This window comes from Nannospalax galili, unplaced genomic scaffold (assembly GCF_000622305.1).
Source record: "Nannospalax galili isolate Female #2095 unplaced genomic scaffold, S.galili_v1.0 scaffold902, whole genome shotgun sequence".
Lineage (NCBI taxonomy): Eukaryota > Metazoa > Chordata > Mammalia > Rodentia > Spalacidae > Nannospalax > Nannospalax galili.
The window spans coordinates 333,122-358,388 of record NW_008347814.1 but is presented as its reverse complement, the minus strand read 5'-3'; the positions used below and the strand labels follow the sequence as shown (position 1 = coordinate 358,388).

At 45.0% G+C, this 25,267-nt stretch overlaps 1 protein-coding gene across 4 annotated transcripts in view; it reads right to left on the bottom strand.

Moving 5' to 3' along the window:
- Tm6sf1 (transmembrane 6 superfamily member 1) overlaps nucleotides 1–23,308 on the bottom strand; it is a 34,534-nt gene extending 11,226 nt beyond the window's left edge. The window contains exons 1-9 of one of the 4 annotated variants that reach the window (XM_008844438.3): nucleotides 22,753–23,299; nucleotides 18,993–19,096; nucleotides 16,477–16,574; nucleotides 12,934–13,037; nucleotides 10,217–10,299; nucleotides 9,542–9,663; nucleotides 6,724–6,828; nucleotides 5,145–5,237; nucleotides 4,855–4,974 (exon numbers count right to left, since the gene is read on the bottom strand). In XM_008844438.3, coding sequence (XP_008842660.1) covers nucleotides 4,855–4,974; nucleotides 5,145–5,237; nucleotides 6,724–6,828; nucleotides 9,542–9,663; nucleotides 10,217–10,299; nucleotides 12,934–13,037; nucleotides 16,477–16,574; nucleotides 18,993–19,096; nucleotides 22,753–22,844 — 921 coding nt within the window. In that variant the 5' untranslated portion in view covers nucleotides 22,845–23,299. Of the gene's footprint in view, nucleotides 1–4,807; nucleotides 4,975–5,144; nucleotides 5,238–6,723; nucleotides 6,829–9,541; nucleotides 9,664–10,216; nucleotides 10,300–12,933; nucleotides 13,038–16,476; nucleotides 16,575–18,992; nucleotides 19,097–22,752 lie in introns of those variants that run through there. The other 3 variants (XM_008844437.3, XM_029568972.1, XM_029568973.1) reach the window with 3 other exon arrangements.
- Nucleotides 23,309–25,267: the final 1,959 nt, after the last annotated feature.

The following is a 25,267-nucleotide window of genomic DNA, read 5'->3' as shown; positions in this document are numbered from 1 at the left end:
GATGACTTCTCTGCCCAAGCCCCCAAAATCACAATCCTGGCTCCAAAAAGAACTAAGTTTCAGGTGTTTACATGAATGTTAAAGGAAAAAAAACAAAAAACACTTCTGTGGCTGCTGGGACAAAAGCCATTTAAAAAAATATATTATTTTTATTTTACGTGTATGCACGTGTTGCCTGTATGTAGGTAAGTGCACCCATGTCGTGCAGTGCCTGCGGAAGACAGAAGAGACTGTCAGATCCCCTGGAACTGGAGTTACGTACATTTGCTAGATGCCATGTGGATACTGGGATTCGAACCCGGGTCTTCTACAAGAACAGTCAGTGTTCTTAACCGCTGAGCCATTTCTCCAGCCCTAAAAGCCATATTTTTGGTTCTTGTAATACATGTAAGCTGATCAAGGACCATGTTACCTTGGGGTTTTCTGAGTATCACAGTATAGTGGTTAGTAATACTGACTCCAGAGCCATATGGCTAGTTGGATTCCAGCTCTACCACAAGCCAAATAATGAAGCTTGCCTTAGGCTGTTTAGATGGATTCAGTGAGTGGGTATTTGTGACATGCTAAGACAGTGCCAAGCACATAGGGCTATCTAGTAGACACAAAAATTGAAATACCTGTTTATGATCTGACACATTGAAAACGTAAGTTGTTTTTAGATCCCTTTGTTCTGCTCCTTTTAACTGTCTCCATCAAAGGACAGTGTGTAAAGAAGTTAACACCAAAGTCTAACGTTAGTACTAAATATAGGTGCTTGATATGAAAGCAACAGAAGCAAATGAGTGAGAGATTTGCATTAGTATCCCAGTTACTCGTGCACTTCTAAATCTTTATTTTCAGACACTCCTTAAAGGTTTCTAACATATAATCAGCCATTGGCATCCACTGGGGATGGATTCTAGGACCTTGGGATGTCCCATAAGTATCAAAATCCATGGATCCTCAAATTCCTTGTATAAAATGTCATTTTGCATATGTCCTGTCTACGTCATCTTGCATATTTTAGTTAGATGATTTATAATACTTAATGTAAATGCTATGTAAGCAGTTGTACTTTGTTGTTTAGAGAACAGGAAAAAGTCTACATGTTTGGTACTGCTAATCATCATAGCCTAATGTTTGATCTTTAGCTGGTTGAATGTGTACATGGCAAAGGGCTGACTGTACTTCAGTTGATATATAAAACATAAATAGGTGAATTGATATGGCCTGTCATAATTAAGTTAGGCTTACAGTTTTAATCCTATAGTAAGCATTTTATATAAAGATAGTTTTTATTATGAGTAAGTCCTCCAGTAGAACTTGACCTAAAATGTATCTTGACTTTTTAAAGTTTATACTGGATTTTACTTTAAAAATTTTTTGATCTTTTAATTTCTAAAGATAACAGATTTGGGTAATTCCTAGCAGTCTGAAATCATAGCCCAGTATGTCTTCCACTGATCTCATCTAAAAATTTTGGAGATTTTTTTTATTAAATTGTATAGTCTGGATTACAGTAGATCATTCAGTAAGAGAAGGTTTTATGTTAGCCAGGTGTGGTGGTGCATGTTTGTTATTCCAGCACTTGGGAGGCTGGAACAGGAAGATCACATGTTTAAGAGCAGCCTGGACCCACCCTATTGATACTTTAGATAAAACTAAAAGGTTTTGATACTGTCAGTAGGAGCATGGATGTATAAGGCTCCTAAATTAGACATAGCAGTTTCAGCAAACAAGGGTGCTGGGTACAGAGGCCCTTCTAAGATGAGGGGCCATTTACTAAGCATGTATTTGCTTAGTGTACATACAAATTACATTATGATTATGTGTATTGTTTTATTGCAACATCATTTCTAAAATTTCCTTAGGCTGAACACTGAATAAATAAGTAGATACTAAAGCCCAACCAAGAGCTAGGAGGGTGCTGGAAATGCAATTCTTGGATTGTGCCACTCTTTGCGTGCTCTGTTCAGAAAGCTGATATTTAACAGGATCCAGCCCTCAAACCCTGGGTCTGGGCATTCACCAGCAAGCGTGGCTTCAGTCTTATTTGTCAAACTGGGTTATGAATAAGCCCAAGGATTCCTGTAAAGCCTAAAGTCTGGCTGAACCTGCCACTGCTTCTGTCAGTCACTCTACAACCCACACTGCCCTTCCCAGTACCACCTGGTTGGAGTCACTGGTCCCCATGTGCAAGTTGAACATCAGCTACAGAACCTGCTATAGGCTCTAAACCTAGTTGCTTTTAGGTTAGGCATCCCAAGCCTCCTGACTTGGCTGTGTGACTCCTTTTCCACATAACTAGACATTTGTTTAGGTTCTCTCTAGTTCTCCAGTTGTCCTCTGAGACTTGGCCAGGTCCCATACCTGTTCTTCTTTACTATCCTCCTAGCTGAGGACACTCAAGACCCTGTCTCAGACTGTTGGCACAGGGCAAACCAGTGCACATGGCATGCAAAGGATGTCCAACTGCAAAGCAAAGAATACAGTTAGCTGTTGGACTGGCTGGCAAGTGTGTGATGAACGTTCAGCCCCGCATCCTTGAAAATACAAGAGGAAAAGGAAGGGGAACTAGGCCAAGGAAACAAAAGCTAAGGCTTACTCTTCCCCTGACCTGTACTCTGCCATGCCAGAGTGCTTCTTCCTGTTGATCCCTGGAGAGACTTAACCTAATAAAGTCCCATTCAGCCCTCAGCCCACCCCAGACAGTACTGCCTCCCACCACTGCATACTCCACAATGGTTTGCCAACTTCCTGGCACATAGAAGTCTCTGTGTTATAGGCTCTGCTGCAGCTAAATGTTTACACAGGCAGGAGAAGATAAAACTGTAGAGAATATGGGCTTTAGAGCCAGAAAGGATTTTTTCCCCTATTCTGTCATTTAACGATGCTATAACACTCTGGCCCTGGTCAGGTAACCAAGCTATTCTGAGCCTCAGTTTCCCCAGCTTTCAGTGTGTATTTAAGTAAAAAAACACTTGCAAAGATAAAATATTCAGTCATTACACCACTTCAGAGACAGGAAGACTACATTTACCAGCCTCTCCTACAGCTGAGTTCCCAGATCTGGCCCTTAAAAGATCCCATATGAACTTTGCAGAAGCAAGAAACATTTTTACTGTGTTAAAGTTCTGAGAACTGTAACTGAGCCAAGCACACAGCCTACCTTCAAAGGCAACTAAAAGATGTAGTGGCAAGTAAGGAACTCAGACTAGTGTCCTGTGATTACTCTGGAAATAACTGCTCTGGCCTAACCTAGTAGTGGACCAGGTGGAGGGTGGGGGAAAGTGGGTATAAAGACTTATTCCAGGTTTTTTACTTCAGCCGGTTGATGCAAGGAGGGGCTGTTTACGAAGATGATGGGAACAGTCAGAGTAGGGAGGATCAAGAGTCTATTTTCATCTCTAAATCTGATATGCTATCTGGGCGTGGTAGGGCACACCTATAATCCCAGCCCTTGGGAGGCAGAAACAGGAGGATTCAGTTCAAGGTTAGTTTGGGTTATATAGTAAGACCTGGTATCAAAACAGGAAAACTATGTCCTTATAAAGACTAATATTTTCTGCCAGGCATACTAGTGCATGCCTTTATTCTCAGCACTCTGGAGGCACAGGCAGGTGGATCTCTGAAATAGAGGCCAGCCTTGTCTACATAGCAAGTTACAGGCCAGCTGAGGCTACAGGGAGACCCTGTCTCAAAAAGACACACAAAAGTATCATTTTCTTTGCAAATATACTTTTAAAACTAGAGCGTGCTTGATTCCATTAAGAAGGTACTACTCTTTTTACTTTGTAAAAACCTGACATGCTAGTGAGACATCCAGAAGAAATGATTAAGTTTTGAATTAAGTATGAGTCGGAGAAATTGGGGCTCAAGAAACTGAAAGTCACCAACTTAGAGTTGGTATTAAAAGAATAGAGAAGTAAATACCTAGACCAAGGCCTGAGGATCTGATATTTAGAGGCTGACAAAGGACAGCAAAGTGGGTAAATAGTGTTTCAGAAATCATTTCTTCTGGATGTTATATCTATTTTTCTATGCATATCCTATGTTAATTAACCCAGGAATGGTTTAATCCAATGACCCCCATAAGTACTCAAAGTATTTTTCAACCTTATAAATCCTAGGGTCCTTTTGTGGTCATGGCTACTCTGGCACCATGAGCATGCAACTAAGCTGCACTTCGTTCTGGGTGAGCTGCATTTTCACAGCTAGGTCAGCATAGTCACTTTGAATGCACACCTGCTGTCAGGCAGAGACTTGGCTAAGTGCCAGGGAGAGGAACTGAAGGACAAGTCCAGCTTTCCAGGAGCAGAATGAATATTAAACCAGCGTCCCTGGTTCTATACAGCTTAGTATAACAGAGCTCTGAATTCTTAAATTTAGATTGAATAAACATCTTGAGTTATAGCTGTCAACTCTTATCAGTAGCTATAGCATTTATAAAATGGGAAACAGTCTTGTAAGATAACATTGCCATTTGCTAATTAAGTGATCCTGAGCAAATCCTAATTTCACTCTATACATCTTATCAGATGGTATCATGAGATTTAAGTAACATAATATACTTGAAATGTCTTCTACAGAACTGGAACCATTTCCCACTCTAAAATACTGAGCAGAGATCAGCTTCTTACATTCAATGATAGCTGGATCACCAATGAACATTCTCAAAACGGAATATTCTTGCTGTGTGTGGTGTCGCAGGCCTTTAGTCCCAGCACTCGGGAGGCAGAGGCAGGCGGATCTCTGTGAGTTCAAGGCCAACCTGATCTACATAGTGAGTTCCAGGACAGCTGGGGCTACAGGGAGACCCTGTCTCAAAAAGACCAAAAAAAAAAAAAAAAACTAAAATATATGTATTCTTGGTACCTGAGCTAGACCTCCAGCATGTATCAGCGTTATATCAGGCAGCCAAGAACATCCAGGGACCACTAAGCCATAAAGTGCAATCACAAAGTAAGGGACAGAGTAGAACATGTATGCCAGCATCTGTATCGAACAAAGAACAGCAGATTAAAAGCTTGGCCCGAACAGAAAGCACCAAAAAAACATTTTCAAAGAAAATTCTAATTCCTATTTCCTATGTAGGACCACATTTTCCCATTTGAAAAAAAAAAAAAAGAATGAGAAGAAAATCTTGGGCTTTGTAACCACTTGACCTGAACTTTAGGATAAGCAGCGGGGTCCTTCAGGTAGGGCTCTTGAAATTGTGTGTATAGTCGACACAGCTCAGCTGGGCAATCCAGAACAATCTACGAACAAAAATGAATTCACTGTAGATACAGTCACATCTCATTCTTAGGTTTACTGATAGGGCTAAGTGTGCCAGGTTTAGTCACAAGCTGCTCTGCTATTTAACAAAAGCTATGCATCTACAGTTTCATCAGTGACAAGGAAAAAAAAAATGGAAATCTTGGCAGACTTCTGTAAGGGGACTAATCCAAGATTGACAGCGGAGCTGAAAATGGAAACTACTGGTCTATTCTTGGGAATCTTTCGAATATTCACAGATTAAATATCTAGGTTTATCTAGCGAAAGCACAGTTGTTGGTTTAGATGGCCAGTTTCACTTTCTCTGAGAATAAATAGCCCTACAGGAAGAAAAAAAAATATGCTTCTATACCAAATCTTAGTAGGCTTTGCAAGATTCAAAACCAGCATCTGTCTCCAGTGCGTCAGAGTGTCTAGGGCTTTGGGGAGCTATAAAGGATAATGATTTGAAAGCAGGGTCCTGTTTGAAAACACCTCATGTGTCCACTCTAAAAGAGAGCAGAACTGATTTACTACTACCAGAGTACACTCTAATCCACAGAATAAGATACATGTCTCTTTGGCATATAACTGAGTCACCTCCCTCAGACATCATATCCTTGGCCATAAATGAAATGTCTACCCAGACAATGTGATTACAGACCTGTGATAGAGTTGGTAAAAATGGGCCTTTGGCCCAAAAGCCCATCTGAAAAAGCCCCACCCACCACATATGTCCACATTTTTCTCAGATGCAAACGGATATGGCTATGGAAGAATATAGTTGGGTCTCATTTTGTGGTGGTGTTTGAACTTTGGAACTTAGAGCAGACCAACCAAAGAGCAGCTTCCATGGCTGAATGAAGCCTCTGATCCTCGCTCTTCATCTCAACTAACTTCTCTAGGAAGAGTATGACAACCCACACAGACACCTGAAAACAGGCCTCATCCTGAACCCTGAAGAAGCTACACAGGCCTGTTTATAACCCCCAAATTCCAAAACAATAGATGAGCTGCATCAGTCTACACTAGCCTCTCTGTTCTCAAAGTGTGTAACATACGCAGGTTTGGAATACTTAGTAAATGTCATTGAAGCTAAATATAATTAACAAAATTCAGAGCTGACCAAATGTATTTTAAAACCCAGGTGTAGGGGCTGGAGAGATGGCTTACAGTTAAGAGAACTGACTACTCTTGCAGAGGACCTGGGTTCGATTCCCAGCACCCACATGGCAGCTATGAACTGTCCTTAACTCCAGTTCCATGGGAATTCGACGCCCTCCTCTGACCTCTGCGGTATTGCATGACACGAGTGCACTCACACACATGCAAGCAATACACTCATACACATAAAATAAAAATAATGTTAGTCTGATTTGAATCTCTCTCTCTCTCTCTCTCTCTCTCTCTCTCTCTCTCTCTCTCTCTCTCTCTCCAGACTCTTCCTGTTTGGAACAATATAATGTTATTTTGATCTGTTAGGCTTACCAAGCCTCTGAATAGGCAAAATCCAGCTGCCAGGAGGAGACACACAACCAACATTAAGTCAAATGGTCTTCTCAGCAGGTCTTTCGCTTGAGCTTCTTGAACAACCTAAAATAGAGTTTGTCACTAGAGAACAAGCCCAACGTGCCAGAGAAGAGTCTGAAGCCTATTGAAACATTAAATGTCATGATAAATAGCCAGCTTTGAAGATTAAGAATTCATATCATAGACCACATTGGCCATGGGACTTTAGGGAAAACCACCCTCAAGCTCCAGTTTTTGCTTCTGTGAAATGGAGGTTTGGGGCCAGATGATCTTGAAGGGCCCTTCCAGTTTCAGACCATAGTCTTTTTTTTTAAATATTTTTATTTTATGTGTATGAGTGTAAGTATTGCCTGCATGTGTGTAAATGCACCCATGTCGTGCAGTGCCCACGGAGGTCAGAAGAAGGCATTGGATTCCCCTGAAACTGGAGTTATGGATGGTTGTTAGCCACCATGTGAGTGCTGGAAATCAAATCCGAGTCCTCTGCAAGAGCAGTCAGTGCTCTTAACCGCTGAGCCATCTCTCCAGCCCCCAGTCCATATTCTTTCTTAAAATTACATTTTCAGGGCTGGAGAGATGACTGCTCTTGCAGAGGACCCGGGTTTGATTCCTAGCACCCAACATGGCAGCTACGAACCATCCTTAACTCCAGTTCCACAACACAGGTGCACTCACATACATGCAAGCAATACACTCATACACAAAATAATACGCTGGGCATGGTGGCGCACACCTTTAATCCCAGCACTTGGGAGGCAGAGGCAGGTGGATCTTTGTGAGTTCGAGGCCAGCCTGGTCTACATAGTTGGAGGACAGTTGGGGCTACAGGGAGACCCTGTCTCAAAAAGACCAAAAAAATTATTTATTTATTTATTTATTTATTTATTTATTTCACAGAGATCCACCTGCCTCTGCCTCCCAAGTGCTGGGATTAAAGGCATGCGCCACCACGCCCGGCTAATAAAATATTTTTTAGCTACATTTTCATGATTATAAATGTAAGCTACATTCATTTGAAAACTAAGTTTTCACAAAGTAAGCCATAAACTGCCATACCACTATTAATAGTTGATACACTTTTCCAATCATACAAGGTTGGTTGGTTGGTTTTTTTTTTTTTTAAGACAAGATGTTACTATGGCTGAGACTGGCCTTGAACTCCCTGTATAGCTCAGGTTAACCTCAAATTCATGATCCTCCTGCCTCCACTTCCCAAGTCCTGGGATAACAGGTGTGTGCCACCATGCCCGATTCATACATATATCTGTATATTTACACACACATATACTCACATAAAACCTTTTTTTTGCAAAACAAAATTTAGTGTATAAGTAATTTGCATTCTTCACTGAATAATTGCCTATGAGCACTTTCCCACATTATTCAAAACTGAAAAGAGCATAAAGAGACCATGTTTTCACTGTCCTCCAACTGCAAGACGTTGAGGCATACCTGTAGCATCTCTGCAATGGATGCCTTAGGATAGGGCCCCCTGGATGAGGAAACAGGTTAAAGGGTCCAATTTGTTTCAAAAGTACATTGTAGAGTGGGTCTGAGTTCATGTTCTTATCAGCACTGTGTAATGATGCCCCTTGGCCCATCCCTGTGCTTTAGTGTTAAAATATCAATAATGAATGATTCTATGTATCTTATAATGAACATTATTCACACACTATTCACATGGAGCCAGGGCTGACTAGGGTTGCTATTTGCTTTCCTTCATAACACCCACTTACTCATCAAAGGAATGTAACAGTGTACCAGCTGTCAGTGTGTCAGCCTGAGTTTACACAGTAGTATCTAAATATTTACAGATAAACTGTGTGTAAGTTATAATGTATGACATATCTAGAAGCAAACCTCACTGGTAGAGTAATTGTTCAGCATGTAGGTGGCTGTGGTTCAATCTCCAGCACATCCGTAAAAAATTATTTTAATGAATTCTACTTTAAAAAAGAATTTTGTAGACAGGTGTGGTGGGCACACACCTTTAATCCCAGCACTTGGAAGGCAGAGGCAGATGGATCTCTGTGAGTTCCAGGCCAGCTGGGGCCACAGGGAGTCTCTGTCTCAAAGAGAACAAAAAAAAATTGTAAAGTGATTATCATGTTCTAACTAGTAGTTTATATTTTCATATTATCAGAAGTAAAGGACCTTGCTCAAGAATCTAATATCTGTGAATTAAAGAGAAAGTTAGAAAGAGATCACTAACTTAGAAATGCAGATTTTAAGAGTACCTTCAGGGCCAGCACTGCTTTACCTTAACTGCCCTGGAAGTGAACAGAAGTGAGAGGTCTGGGAAGAGGTCCTTCAGCCAATCTCCATGGGCTTGCATCTCTTGGAAATCAGATCCTATGGCTTTGTGGTTTACCTTGAACAGCAGTAGCTCCCTAACTCCTCTTACAGCAATAAATGCATTTGGTCTTACTTAAAGTATCCAGGTGCTGACAACCAGGCCATTGGCAGCCCAGGCAAACCACACACACTACACTTCGTGTCATGCACTAACACAGAAGAGAAGACAAGAGCCAAAGTGACCGCTTAGTGAAGGAAGTACCGAAAAGTGTGGCCTGGCCAATAGCAGGAGACAGATTCAGACAGAGACAAACCATTGCCACATTAGCTAAGATGTCAGCAGACGCTACACTTTCAACACAGCCCCAGGGATTGAATGCCCCAAATGTGCCTCCACACAGGCACAGTGCAATCCCATGGCCAGGGGACACGAGCCCTGTGAGTCTGAGAAGAAGATTACATTTAAATATAATAAAATCACCTTTGCGGGACAATTATAATTTTCTGATGGCTGATTATAGATTCTGAAACCAGCCCAGACAGGAAGACAAGTATATGGTATGCTTAAGAAAAAAGCAGGGCAAATTCGTGTTCCATATTTCCCTATTTAAAAGAGAGAGAAAAATATCAGAAGTTTGCTCATACATACATGTAAACACATGTAATATTTAGGATATCTTCCACCTCAAATCATCTAAAATTTTGTTATAGACCAGGAAATATTTTTATGAGATGAAACAAAATGTTAATTTTAAACTATTAGATGTTTATTAACAGTGATGTCCTAGCTACATATTGAAAAGAATATGTAATATATACATCCTAATTTCAACATGTATAAATAATCTCTTTTACTTTAATCTTCAAGAATCTTAATTTACAATTATCAAATTCTCATGGTGTGTCAGGAGTTATACATAATACAAAGAGTTGTAAACAGTATTTGTGCACCAAATGACAATCACTTAACTGTTCAATGCACACTTCTGAAAATTGCTCTGAAGTACTTCTTAAAGGATAACTTCACAGAGAGGAATAGTTTTTATAAGCTTAGAATCTCTATACTGTTCTAAATAAAAATAACTTCTATTTAAAAACCCCATTATTGCAACAATAACAACAAAAGAAAAACAAATATTAAGATGAAGTTTCTTACCTACAATGTTTCCGGGCACAAAAACGACAATGCTCATTATAATGGATCCAACCCAATATAGGCCAATGGTTCTGTAACTTTCCCTGTAACAAAACATCTCATCTCAGTGCACTTGTCTTGGACAGGACTAGCAAAAGATGATCCTCAGCATTATTTCTCATTCTAACTACTAAAGCACATGAGTAGAAACTTAATTGAATGATAACACAAGGAACCCTCATAACCAAACAGCATTCCCATGACATACTGCAGAACCTTCTTTGTGTTGTGTTTGTGTGTATGACTTCATGTATGTGTGCATGGTATGTGTACACACACTCATGCATGTGGAAGCTAAAGGAGGATGTCAGGTGCCTTCCTCGATTACTCTCCACCTCATTTTTTTAACACAGGATCTGTCACTGAACCTGGAATTCACCGATTCAGCTGCACTGGACGACCAGCAAGTCCCAGGGATCCTCTTTTCTCCCCACCCTATCCCACCCCCAGCACTGGGATTACAGGCATGTGCCACTAAACACAGCTTTTTATGTGAGTGCTGGGGCTTGAACTCTGGTCTTCATGCTTGTGTGGCAAGCACTTTTTTTTTTTTAATGTGTATGAGTGTATTACCTGCATGTGTGTGAGTGCACCTGTGTCATGCAGTGCCCATGGAGGTCAGAAGGAGGCATTGGATCTTCTGGAACTGGAGTTACAGATGGTTGATAGCTACCATGTGGGTGCTGGAAATCAAACCCAGGTCCTCTGCAAGAGCAGCCAGTGCTCTTAACCGCTGAGCCATCTCTCCAGCCCATGGCAAGCACTTTTTTGACTGAGCTATCCCTCCAGCCCACTTTGTGTCCCTTTGAATAGGAAATTATGCTTGCCACACTGATCTGCAGTTGAACTACATATAACATGGCTATCACTGATCAGGACTCTGCATTTCCTTATTGTGTATAGAAGGGAAAAGAAGGTTCAAAGACGAAAGGACACTGGACCTCTATTTTAAATCACTGTAAGTATGAGTAAGTATTAGGATGTAAAATGGACTTCCTGTGGCAACACAGAGTTTTGGCTAAAGCCCTAGAGGTGTAGCTAATGACACATCCTCAGATTCTAAAGGAGCAACTGGACATCTACACTAATCTCAGTAGTGGCTAAGTAAGTATTCAGCTGAAAACCAGAAACACAACTCCATACTAAAGGCTGTGAGGATCTCAGAGGAGACAGAGTGGAAAGGCCTGTGTCTTTTCTGTCCTGCTCCAGCCTCTAAGCCAAATGGAGTCAACCTCACCAGGACAATGACTATCACAGGAAGACAGATAAGCATAAACTGGAGCAGTCCTTGAATGCATGATGAGGGAAAGTGGGAACAACCAATAGAGCTGCACTGCAGTCCTCTGTGGGGCAGAACCACATAACTTTCTCTAAGTTGGAGCCAAGTAGAGGCTGGAGAAGGTATCTGAGCTTGGGCTATCTGGAAAGAATTTATTGTCAAAGATTGCCTTCTGGCCTAGGAAGAAGCTATGGGAAAGCCACAGTGGGCAGGGAGCAAAGATTCAGCCAGAGGCACTGCTCGCTTCAGCGATTGGTGTGGTACAAAAGGTCCCATCATAAGGGTCTCCAGAGTGCCCATGAGTGTCTGTGACACAGCCAGCTTGTCACGGCAGAGGGCACTAGTACCCAGAGAACAGCAACTGTTAACAAAGACGTCCCCTATTCCTTTAATACCATAGATGAAGTCTCCAAGAGGTGCCAGCTGCAAATAATTAAGACCAATTATCTGCAGCACATTTGAACTGGAGGAGAGGCTCTGAACCAAAATAAGCCAGGAGTTTTGAGTTACAATGTGCTAGGCTTTGATTCCTAAAATTGGGGAGATGGCTCAGTGGGTAAAGTGCTTCCTGTGCAAGTATGAGGCCTCCAGCACCCACATAAAATGCTGGGCATGATGGTGTACACCTATAACTCCAGTGCTGGGGTGAGGGTAGAGAGGAGAGGATCCTAGGAGCTTGCTGGCCAAGCAGTCTAGCCAAAAGGTGTGCTCCAGGATCAGTGAGAGACTTTGTCAAAAAATAAGGTAGATGGCCAGTAAGATGACTCAGTGGGTAAAGGAACCTGCTTCCAAGCCTGAAAACCTGAGTTCTATCCCCAGGACCTACATTATGGAAGGAGAGAATCAACTCCTGTAAGTTATCCTCTGACCACTACATGCCTTGGTGGGTACACACCTAACATATACACATGCACACAAAGTAAGCAAAATATAATTAAAAATAAGGGAGAAATGATTGAGGATACCCAACATCAATCTCTAACCTCCACACATGTACATACACACAAAATGAGAATGTTGTTTTTTTTGGATGGGGGGCTGTTTTGGTTTTTTTGTTTGTTTTTGAGACAGGGTCTCACTTTGTAGACCATGCTGGCCTGGAATCACAGAGACCTACTTGCCTCTGCCTACCAAGTGCTAGGATTAAAGGTATGCACCACCACACCCTCTGAAAGTCTCCTCATAAGGAAACATACGCAGAAACCTAAGGGATCACTTTGCGCTGTCACTGGTAAGAGCAAGTCAAAGGGATGAGTTCAAAAAGAGGGGTACAAAGAAAGCAAAGCTATGTCTAACTCGTACTTACAGAACACACATTCCTGTATTCACCCCTGTACATGTTTTCCTTACATAGTGATCATTTGCTAAGGTGACTCACACACCAGGAGAACCAACTTACTCCCATGCTATGGCCGCCACCATCACCAGGTACATCAGGTAATGAACAGAGCCATCCCAGTAGCAGATCATGTGCCCATAGGCCGTGTTCAGATATGGTTCGCCCTAGGAAAGCATTAAATAGACAGTCATTTTAAGTAAGACTAAAATATTTAAATGCAGAACACCAGACCCATTTTGCAAATAAAATAGAACTAAATGGCATTAGTTCACAAAGATGAAACTTCCCCTACACAGTTGGTAGAAATGTGAAAATACGACTGTACCCTGGGGCTGCCAAAACCAGGGTTTGTCATGGAGTCAAAGGAGAATGCTTGACCAAAAGTGACCTTTGTTTGTTCAACACGGGTTTGTACAACACAAAAGGCATCAGATGACCATGTGGGTAAGAAGACCAGGCAGATCACTGAGGCAAGGCTAAATTTGTGCTTCTGCTTGGCCATGGCCAGAGGGGTACCCAGGAAGACCCTGCTCACTGGAGCTACCCACTGGTCTTAACTATTCATGCTGGTCTTGTGGTGGACTGTGCAGGGCATGGGGAGGTGCTAACACTCCAATTCCAGATACAGAGGCAGCACTGAACTCAGCTTCCCACCAACACTTCATTCAACCATCCCAACAGTCTTGTGATGGACATAACTGACTCTGACTACAGACGAGGAAACATGTTCCAGAAGGTTCCATGATTTACCTGAGGCCACCAGGTTAATATGGAGCGGTGAGTGCATAACCAACAAGAATCATGCTTTTGAGAACTTTTAATTTCAAGACCACAAGATTATATAATGAAGTACACTTCCCTTTTCTAGGCAGTTCCACTTCCGGTTCTCCATCAGATGTACATTTTTCAGTGTTGCCTTCCTTTTTTCCTCCTTCTGGATTGCCTCCTATGTCTCCCTAATATGGGCAGTCCTTCCTCCAACAAAGAGGGGTTTGAGCAACCAGCCTATGCATCGGCCAGGCAAGGAGGCATTCTGAAACCCTGTGCTCCCCTGGGACAAGGACAATTTGGTCAGCTCCCCACAAGTGAAATCAAATTCAAATCACAATGGAGGAGGAAGTAACATCACAGCTGTACTGCTAGATGTGCCTGGCCCACATCCTTTCTTTCTGACATACTAATTGGATAATTTCACCAGGTTTCACAGTTCCAATCATTCTTGCCCACACACCCAGCTCTCTGAGCCAGTGCTGGCCTCTGCTGGGAGCTTGATAGGCACCTTTAACTGGATGGATGGCCCATGGGCCCTTCAAACCCACCTAAATGCCTTCAACTTACCTGCTTCCCCCTTTAGCCACCCCCCACCTGGCCTCTCCACACTCCACTCACACAGTGTGGTTTGTTACTCTTAGCTCTCTTATGCAGTCTTTCAGCAAATATCAATTTTATCTCTATGATGTGATCTTAGACAACCCTCCCTCTCATCACAGCATAGGTCAGGCCTTCAGTGTCACTCATGGGACTACTGCTACATTTCCAAATGTGCTTCCTGCCTCTCCCTCTCCACTCCTCTACACTCTGGTTGTGATGCAGATGCCTGCGGCCTCCTTCTTGATGTAACTCCTCTGTCTGAGAGCTTGAAGGACAAAGCCCCATCTCTTCCATAAATCTACTAAATCCTCATATCTTGCCACTGTTATACCCCAGCTTCCCTTCTTGTGCCCATCTGCTCCAATTCTTGCCAACCTCACCAGGTAGATCTCCTACACCCTGAGCAGCTACCCCTCCTCCTCCAGACTCAGTGGCCTACTCTCCAAGCTCCCTTCTGCCTCTCCCTGCCCACCATGGTCCATTTCAAAAAGCTCTTCCTCTTCTTACCACAGTCTCCAAAGTTGTAACCTCTTTCCATGGTTGTCTGTGTAAGCAACTCTCCTCTCAGATATGCAGGTACTAACAATAATCGGATGGCCCCTAAATATGAGAGCACCATTCCTCAGAGGTCCAGACCTGTTTATTCCTGCCAACTGGGGCTTCTGTTGATGGCCCTCAAGAACCTGAAACTCTACACCTCCCCAAATGAACTCAGCATCATCCTTGCAAACCTTCCAGAAGGAGATAGCTGCTATTCCTCCTTTCCAAACGTCTGCCAAGCTGAACCTTCTCCCTGGAATTCCTTTCTCTTCCCTGCTCCATACAGAAGCGTATATGGTCCTCCCCCTTGGCCACTCTGAAATGCTATGGCAGTGCCAGCAACTCAAAGAGGCCTCCTTAGCTATTCCCAGAGCTCATGTATCTGTGCCTATAGTGGATCTCCATCATCACACCCAGGGCAATGACATCCTTCCTTCACATTAGACAGTGAGGTCCTGAAGGCAGGAGACAGTCATTTTCAATGACTCTGCAGAACTTTACTCCTTTCAAGCCTCTGATTTATATCAGCATTCTAACAAACTACAAAGCAGGAATCAGGAAGTCATCCAAGGCCTTCCTCTTATCACCCACCTAATCCTCAACCCCTACTCATTCTGGCCACTCAAGGTCTCTGAAGTTCACCCTCTATTTCACCTACTGCCTCTGGCTTTCTTCATGCGCTTGCTGGCCCTGCAGAAACTGCCTTATGGGTGTCAAAGCTCATGGCATAGACCATGCCCACAAGCCAGCCTTCTTCCCTAGATTAAACTCTTCCTCACATACAAGACAATACATAAACTCCAGAGGAGACACACAAAGATCCCCATTATTTGAAACATAGAAAGACTATACCTTTTCACCTCTGATCCTTTCTTCTGTGTGACCATGAGTAAGTCACATGACCTGTCTGGGGCTGTATTCAGCCCAATATAAAATAAGAAAATAAAACTAGTTTCCTTAGGCTGGAGAGATGGCTCAGCAGTTAAGAACACTGGCTGTTCTTGCAGAAGACCCGGGTTCGAATCCCAGCACCCACATGGCAGCTGACAACTGGGGATCTGACAGACTCTTCTGGCCTCTGCGGGCATTGCACAACATGGGTGCACTTACTTACATGCAGACAATACGCACATACACATTAAATGAAAATATTTAAAAAAAAATAGTTTCTTCAAGTGCTGTAGATTTTTGTTAGTAGGCTTGATAGGGTGTTAATCATTAGACTCATCAAGCTTAACTATCTTGATTTTGGTACCTTAATTTTTTTTTCTTGAGACAGGGTCTCATACTGTATGTAGCCCAGCTGGCCTGAAACTGTGTAGTCCAGATTGGCCTCAAACTTGCAGCAGTCCCCCTGCCTCAGCCTCCCAAGAACCGGGATTACAAACATGCCAGGTTTTGGCACCTGAGAAATTTAAAACCAATTTGGAATCTCTGAGATTATAATCTAGTAACAGAAATTCAAATCCTAAATTCATTAGAAGCTCCTCATTTAAAGGAAAAGGCTAGATCACATGGTGGCTCAGGAGTGAAGGAGGCATGATGAGGGCAGAACGCTGGAGAGAACAACCTCCCATGGTTGGCTTGCCATATACATAAACAGCCTGAGTCTTGGATAGGAAGAGATCTGGGGAGGCTGCACTATGGCAGCAACCTGCGTTTCAACAGCCCGATCACTGCACAGCCCGGTACCTCTCTCAAGTAGTGTGTCATGAACCCGTCAATGATGCCATCTTGCTCCAGTCCTATGATGAGGTTCACCACGCTGGTAAATCCGAACACTGCATACACTAGAACGAAGAAGGCAGAAGCTAAAAGTGCAGAATTGGGGAGGGGAGACAGCATGGGCAGGGCATCCGCCACTTATCATGGAATGTTACTGATGTTTTTCGAGAAGATGCTGTGGATGTTATCCACACAGACTAGCAGACTGCATCTGTTACATAGCAGCTGTTCCTTCACCTGCCTACATGGACCTCCCTGTTCCTCCCCAAGGCTCTCACTGAGGGAACCTTGTCATAGAGACAGAGAATGACAGTTTCCCAGAAGGTTCTCTAGGCCACTCCCACCATCCTCCACCCCCCTCAAGTGAATACCCAGAGTGAAACCTATATGCCACCTGGTCAGCGGAAGTGAAGTCAGCAATCAAGTGACCTAAAAGGGGTGAGTCCTCATAGTGTACCCCAGGTCAACTAAGAGTGTCCAACACGTTAACTTCGTTCTCCCTGGAGATCCTCAAGACAGACAGGTGGCTAATATGCAAGTACAGTGAATGGCTTTAGGAAAAAGGCAGATGACTTTAAAATGCACATGATATGGTATAAGTGAAGATGTAGGGAGGAAAGGTGTGCATCTTACAGCAGAATCTCACTGTGTAGAACTCCTAAATGGGCTTCAGAGACTGTAAGTAACCAACAGCTAAGGACCAGAGCATTTAACAGCATTCGATCCCATTCAGCTCATGTGAGTCTATTAAAGAAAGCTGCATTTTCAAGTTGCAATAAATTAGTGTCTGAGACTACAGAATGGGAAGGAACAATAGAAAAACCAATTCATGAGTATAAAAGCTGTAAAAAAAAAAAAAAGAAAGAAAAGGACAACAGGGACATCAACAGGAGTGAAAGGTCCCTGAGTGCCCTTCCCCAGGCTCCATGGAGGCCCATGGCTGCTTCCCACTGATGATGTCACTTTGCCTCCCAGGTAATTAACCATCAGATGTCTCCCAGGAAAGGAAGCACTGGGTACAACATTCACTAGTGACTGTTGACACCCACGGAGGGTCACATACTGTCTTAGAGGTGACAAAGATGTGGTCTCTACACTTCCTAGTGGGTGAGGAGTCTGGCCTAGGGCCTGACCCCAAAGCTGAGGACAGAGCTAAGGGCAGACGGCAGAGGGTACAGGAGAGTAGTTACCCTGCCTTGAGGATATGGGGGATATATAAGTATATTTAGCCATGGCTCCAGGACAGGAATAAGGACCCAGGCTCTGAAGTCAGGCCCTTATCTTTGTAGCCAGACATGAAACTGCAGGCAAGGTGCCCAATTTCTGTAAGCTTCAGTTTTCAAGTTTTTGAGTGTTTGTTTTTTGTTGGTGGTGGTGGTGGGATTTTTATGTGCAAACTGGGCAAAACCAGTCACTTAAATTCTTTCCTTTCCCACCTTTTCCAAAGTATACCATAGGCAAAGAATGTTTCCTATGCCTTTGATGAAGGGATCAGCCATATGGCTTGCTTTGGCCTTAGGATGTAGATGGAAGTGACTGTGGGCAGCTCCAGCCAAGGGCCTCAGGGACATCCCTTTATTTCCCTTAGCCCTCTGTGCATGCTTTGGGGAGCCATTAGGAGACACAAGGAAAAATCCTAAATCCAACCCATAACCTCAAGGAAGGGGCTGCAGCCAACCCACAGACCAGTGATTTAAAAAGAATACATGACTGTTATAAGAGACACTAAGATGTGGGACATGTTTGACTTCAGATTATGAAGTAGAAACTTAACGAATAAATACCCGGCAAAGTACCTAGCCACAGAAAGCATTCAAAACCAGTCCCAGCTTTGCCTGAGGCAGCATGAGTGACAAAAGGGATCAGTGCGGTTCTCACCAGCTCCATGATCCTGACCACTCTTCTAGCACCTTTAGCTAGCTGAATGGAGGGATATTTATTATGAAGCATAAATAAGATATAACTTCTGGAGTGCTTGGAGCCTTGTCAGATACCCTATATGCTCAATCAATGTCATTTTTGTTTATTTAACATACATGTGTATTTGTCCAGAGCTGATGTAAGTCCCTAACAATTATTAGTGTTTGTCCAACTCCTCATGTTATTATTTTCTTCTTTACACAGATGTGTAGACTGAGACACTGTACAGTAAATTCAATTCCAGATGCTAGCAACCAGCTGAAGGCATAAAGCCAAGCCAGAAGGTTGAGGGAAGAGCATGCTGGGTGTTCAACATGGTGCAGAGCAGAGGCCTGCTTGGCCCTGGCACTCACCACCACCAGAACTCTTACCTAGAAAGTGGATCCTGCAGCCTAGGAGGGGCCAGAACTTTGAGGAAAGAGCTTTGTTCTGAACAGACCTATAAGTCCAGTTTCCATTAGTAGTGAGCTTAGAGCAGTCATGGCCCAGGAGGTATGTGTGCCAGAAGACTGACTTCCCTGTTACAGAGTAGATGCAAACTGATTCCCTCTGAGGAAGCCTACCATAGAACAGTGGGTCCCGGGGTGGTTTTCTTTTGACAAGGACTCGAGCCAACAGGGCCACCAGGAGCAGGATGAGGGCAGCAACCCCTACAATTGTCCAGGAACTGTAAGGATCAAAACAGGGAGGTGGTCAGTAATCACAATAAACACAATAGTGCCTGGAATTTCCTGGCTATTGAAGGCGCTTGCTCCCTGCGTTATAATGGGTATGTAACCTGGCCTAGGCCTCAGCTCAGGCACTGAAAATTTAGTACAATTTATCTGTAGCACTTTGACCTCTCTGGGTCACTGCCTTGTGACTCTCAGGATAGAAACCAGGGCCCTCATTCTCCTCCTTCCCACCTGTCGCATGTGCACAGACATGCTGCTGCCCCACCTACTCTATCTTCCTGTTCCTCCAATTCTTCTAGGAGCTGATAGGCCTAACCACTGAATCTGCCATCTCTCCTAAGCCAGCCATAAACCCTCAGACTGAGCTCTATTATGGCCAAACATGCCTGCCAGGGAGACAGCTGTATTGTCTTCTCTATGTGGCAGGTACTGTTGCTGGCCTTAGAGATTCCAGATGAACAAGAGAAGCCTCTCTACATGGAGGAACTTACCTCCATGGGCTCTGAGCTCTGCCTCCCATAAGGTCACCCCAGCCTTACAGAGATACTCTCCTCCTCAGATCTCAGGCACTGACAGGGCTTCCCATTCTGAACAAACTTGTCCCACTCTGATAGCCTGATGTACCAGCAGCTCCCCACTGCCTCTTAGAATGGCTGCAAGCAATGATCCTCAGCTGAGACACCTCCAAATGGCAGTGTAAGCATTGGGATATTCAGGTCATCTTCACCATGTCCACTGGGAAAGAGGAAGAGAATGATAAAGAGAAGAAAGGTGGATGGATAGGGTAGGTGATAGATAGATGGATAAATGAGAGGCAGATAAATGATGGATGAGTGGATGGATGGAAAGATAAATGATGGGCAGATGAATGGTTGGATGATAGCTGGATGATGGATGGATTGAAAGGATGGATGATGGGATGAGTTCTGTCGTGTGATGAGAAACAGATTGGTTCTGTGTGCTGGAGTTGAAAAAAAAAATGGGAGGTTTCTGCTGACACACACAGTGAATGCTCCAGGCTCCCCATAACGGTACAGGCCAGAGAAGGAAGCTGTCATAGGTCAGGAACATGATGCTGCTCTAAGATACCCAATGAGAGAAGCAGAGAGGTGAGCTGTATGACAGGATGTGAATGATGAGCAGCCAGAGGCAGGTGCTGGTCAGCAGACAAGCCTCTCCCTGAACACCAAGGGCCAAGCTCACAGCCAGCGTATTCCCAGGCTGGAACTCTGGAAGTATGACAGGCAGTATAAACTGGTTCAGAGTGCCCTCTCATGCTCTCCACCTCCAGAGAAGGAGGAAAAATGAAGGGAAACTAGGGCAGCAGGCCATCTCTGCCTCCCAACTCTGTCCCTGGAGACCCTCTGGAGACAGAAGTGTAGCACCTTATCTACTCAAGGCAGGCAGAAACAGGTCTAACAGGGTCTCCAGGACATGTGTACAGGGCTGTAAATAACCAGATGTTATTAGTCTTTGGGAGTGGAAGGTTACCGATGCCCTTTTATGCATACTTAGAGGTAGCTAGATGACAATGAGAAAGTTGCACACACATGTACATGGGTATGTGTATGCATGTGAGACCCCCAAACCTTTCCTGCCCCCTCAACCTATCTGATTTTCTTGTTTCTCAGACTTTCATAAAAGGCGTGGTAAGAAGAAAACTCAGGTTATGAAAGTCAAGTAACTGAAAGCCTCTACACAGAGGTGCTGGACTGGGCAGGGCAGTACCAAGATGAGCTGCATTCTGGGAAGGTGAGATCTGGCCACAGGAAGAAAAAGTAAGTCATGGGGCTGAGGGAGCTCAAAGCAGAAATTCATGACTTAGAGGGAAGACCTACAAATGAAGAAGCAACAGTTTCATTTACTCTGAGCCTTCAAGTTAGATGTGTCTTCAGCAATCAGCTGTAAGGGAAAAGCAGAGGGAATGGCAGGGGAGGCAGGAAGGTGGACAGGGTGTTGAAGCTCAAAGACATTCTGTATGGCTGAAGCTCTGGAAGTAGACTAGGTTAGGGGATGAGTCTCAGAAATGTGCATGGGGCTCAGATAGGAGGGGGCCTTTGCTACCTTCTGTGTCAGAAAAAGTCAGTGCCTGGGAGCACTCAAAGGAGGGCACAGACACTAAAGTAGCCCAGAGACTTATGAGAAAGGGGACAGTACGAGGAGAGAGCAAAGAAAGAAGAGGGAGGAGCTATGGAGTACTAGGTTTTATCCTACAGGATGATGAGAAGAATGACTGAAACTAATTATTCAAGGTTATTCACTCTAGGACTCCGTACTGATCAGTAACACACAGTGATAAAACACCATATGCACCATGGTCTCTGTTCATCTTCCAGTGACTGAGGCCAAACCTCTCAGCTGCAGTGCAGTCCTTCCTCAGCTGTTCTCCCAGCAAATACCTGCCTAGCCCACCAAACATCCTTCCCCCTACCTTGCTCACCTGCAACCCCATCTGCAAGGTTCTGGTCCTAGATCTTGTCATAGCTGGTGTCCCCACCGCCAAGAAACCTTCTCCGACTACCAGTCCCCTGTAGCATGTCACTCTCAGTTTTGTATTTGTGAATGCCTGTTTCAATGCATGCCTCCTGGGCCTTTTCTGGCGTGTTCATAGCTAGTCCCGAGCATCTGCAATGGATCTAAGCACACAGTCGGTGCTCAATAAATGCTCACTGAACTGCATGATAGGAGCTAGGGTCTCTGCTTCTTCCAGTTGCAGCAGAGGCCAAATGGGTCCAAAGGCAGCTGCAGTTAGTGCCTAAGTAAGTGCTCAGTGCTCATGCTATCTGAATCAAGTGGCCACAGCAGTGAGATAAGCTACTGCCTTGTGTGCACATTTCCTGTGGTCTGGAGGTCTGAAGGGGGTTACAGGGTACAGACTGATGTAATTTCCTTAGCAGCAACTGCTGTGCAAAACATGGCAGGTTACTTCCTCCTCCCAACCAACAGCAACCAGTTTTCAGCAGGCATTGAGGCTGGAGCTTTTCCACTGTTCAACCTGACCTTCAGCTGCCAATGGGAGTTGGTCAGTCAGTGATCACTTAGAAAAATGGGAGGCAAGGCTGGGACCATATCCCACATCAACTCCTTCAGTCCCACCCGTTTCCTCTGCTCCTGGCCAGCATCTAGCCTCTATTCCATTCACAACACCTCTTCGCTAACAGTTCTCCCCAAATCCTTAGGAGGAGGTATAAATACTGTCCATTTGACAGACCAGAAAACTAAGGCTGGGCCACCCCATTAGTGGCAAAGCCAGGCCCAGAGAGCCAGGGCCATTTCTGTTAGTGGCTCACAAGTTTCTAAAATTAAAAAATGGTAAGTATGTGAAAGTCCATACATGGAAAACGTTCGTGTGAAATGGGAAGGGAACTGGGCGAGTATAGATAGCATGGCAGGCGCATGCCTTTCGCTTTTGCTCTGCTCCTCACTGGTGCCGGCGCTCCTTGCAGGCAGGAGCATTGCGGTATTTACCTCGCTCTCACTGGGTGCCCGCTCAGTACAGGCACAGGGCAGGCATCCAGCCCTTGAACCCTGAAAGGCGCCAGTCCTGGCGAGGACCACGACCTGGCGACCCTGGGCACCTCCCCTCCCTGGACAAGGAAAAGTTGCGGACTCTCGCTGCCCGCCGCCACCCCCGCGCGCGCTCACTCACTCGTGCTGGGCCGCCAGGTGGTTGAAGATGTAGGTGACCGGGATGGCCGAGAGGGACAGCATGAACACCCCGGTGGCCGCAGAAGCACTCATCGCCGCCGCCGCGCCGCTCGCCCTTCACCACATCATGCCCTCCGCCCCCCAAGTTCCGCTGCCGCGCCCCTCGCTTATGCCCTTCCAGGCTTCTGGAGGCGTTCCCGACGCCCAAAGTCTCCTCCCGGGTGCGCAGGGCGACTGTGAGGTCCCCAAAGTCTTCCTCGCCTGGCTCCTACTAACGAAGAAAGCCGGGCTCAGCTGCGACCCCAACACCCACCGGCAGGGTCAAGCGCCCTGGAGCACACTGTATGGGGGGGAAAGAAGGTGACCGGGCAAAGGAAGGTCCCGGGCCGGAGCACAGCCCGCAGCTGGGCATCCTGGAACTGGAGCGGCGCTGGGCTGAGCAGCGGGCCAGCGGAGGGTGGAGCCAGACCCGAGGGTGTCAGAGCGGGCAGGCCCGCGAGATCCGCAGGCACAGATGCTCCTGGAACCTTCGAACCTCTCCGCCATCAATGGCTGCAGCTGGGGCTCCTGTGCCAAGGGGAAATTCCTGTTTTCCACCCTGGCTGTTCGCTCACCAGCCCTTGACCTTGGTTAAGTTACTTAAGCATTCTGAGTCTTTCCCCCATCTGTTAAATGGGGGAGAACCTGCTCCATCGAGTGGAATTAACAGAATTAACGCTAAGTGAGTGCCCTGCACCGCTCAGCACACCTAGGTTTCCATCTCCCCTCCCTCTTTCCTTTTTGTATCAGAATCAATCCTCAGAGAAAGGCTCTGATGCAAGACACTGGAGCAGCATTCACTTTTTGCCTCCAAGTGTCTTGGAGGCCAGGTTACCCCAGCCTGGCAAGCTCCCCTGAGCTACAGACTGGAAGACAAGGGCTCTCATCAGAATATCATCAGCGAATGTCTGGTTGTAGAGAATGATGGTGCAAAGTGTTCTGCTTGAGCGGGCTTTCTGGTTGGGGGATGGTCAGACCCTGGGACAGGGCCTGGATTTTTATGGCACTGAAGGAACTGAGTTTCAGAGGAACAGCTCAAGCAGCAGAGAGGCAGTGGCAGGTTCTTAGTGTCCTCGCAAATGAAAGAGCTTGGGGAGGTCACTTGGCTTGTTTTGAACCTGAGGAAAATGAACCATGGAGAGGCAATGGCTCGCTCCAGGGTATAGGACTGTACAAAAGCCAGCTCTCCTAAATCCCTATCCTAGCTCTTCTTGAAGGCTTAGTCAACAATAAGCATGGAAGAATAATGCCTTTGCCCACCTTACCACCTCCTTAAACTCCTTCCTTCCAGGCAGTGCCTTCTCACTCCCTGCCAGTCTCCTCAGCCAGTCCAACCCTCCAACAGTACTCAAACCTGCTGTATTCATCTAACCTTCTTTCCATATCCCAAGCCCCGCCGACTGCCCTGGATCCCTCTCAGCCATACCTGACTCTTGCTAGGCTTCAGCTTGGTCTCCAGTTATCACATTCTCTTCTTTCTCATGCATGCTTGGTTTGTTTTTAAATTCAAAATTTTTATGTTTAAATTATTTAATGGTGGCTAGGGATGTAGTTAATAGCCTAATGTGCACAAAACCCAGGGTTCTATCTCCCAGCACGCCATCAACTAGATTTGACAGTGCACATCTGTAATCCCAGCATTGGTGAGGTAGAGGCAAGAGAATCTAGGAGTTCAAGGCCATCCTCAGCTATAAAGCAAATTCAAGGCCAGCTTGAGACCCTGTTTCAAACAGTAACAACAACAGAAGGTACAGGAATGTGGCAGTAAGTATGCCACTTTCATGAACTGCAAGTAATTTGCTTTCGTTAGAAATACTGAAATGTGGGGAGAGGAAGGGGTGATCAGAGCTCCTCCCAGGGAACCTCAAGTGCAGGAAGCCACCAAAGATGGGTAAGGAGGAGGGGTTGACTTGATGAGAGGAGCATCTTAGAAACATTTGGTGTGGCCCACAGCTCCCCAGGAAGATCAGTTAGGAGCTACTACAGTTTGTCTTGGCAAGAGATGATACAACTTGAACTAAAGCAACGACAATGAGAGGGAAGAGGAAACAGATGTGAGAGACCCCGGAAGGAACTAGAGAGTGGGAGGAGGAGCTACATATGAGTGTATTCTGGACATTTTGGATTTTCAGTACACACCAGGTTCAAAGAGTCCCAAAAGCAATTTGGAGTCCTACTCTGTGCCAGCACAAGAGGCACAGGCTATGGATACAAGTTTTAGGGTCATCAGCTCAGAGGTAGGGCTTAAAACTAAGGCAATGAATTCAACATACAGGAAGAGCCAAAGAGAAGGGCAAGTAGGAACTATCAGAGAGGGATGGGTGACCACTGTCACCAATAGAGCAGCATGTCACCTAACGTGGCAGCAGAAGCAACCAACATCCCAGGGCTGAGAGCTGCTCCCTCAGAGCCCACAGGCCCCAAAGACAAGGCAAAGCTTCGAGATTTATGATAAACATGTTGGACCTGTGCTTTAA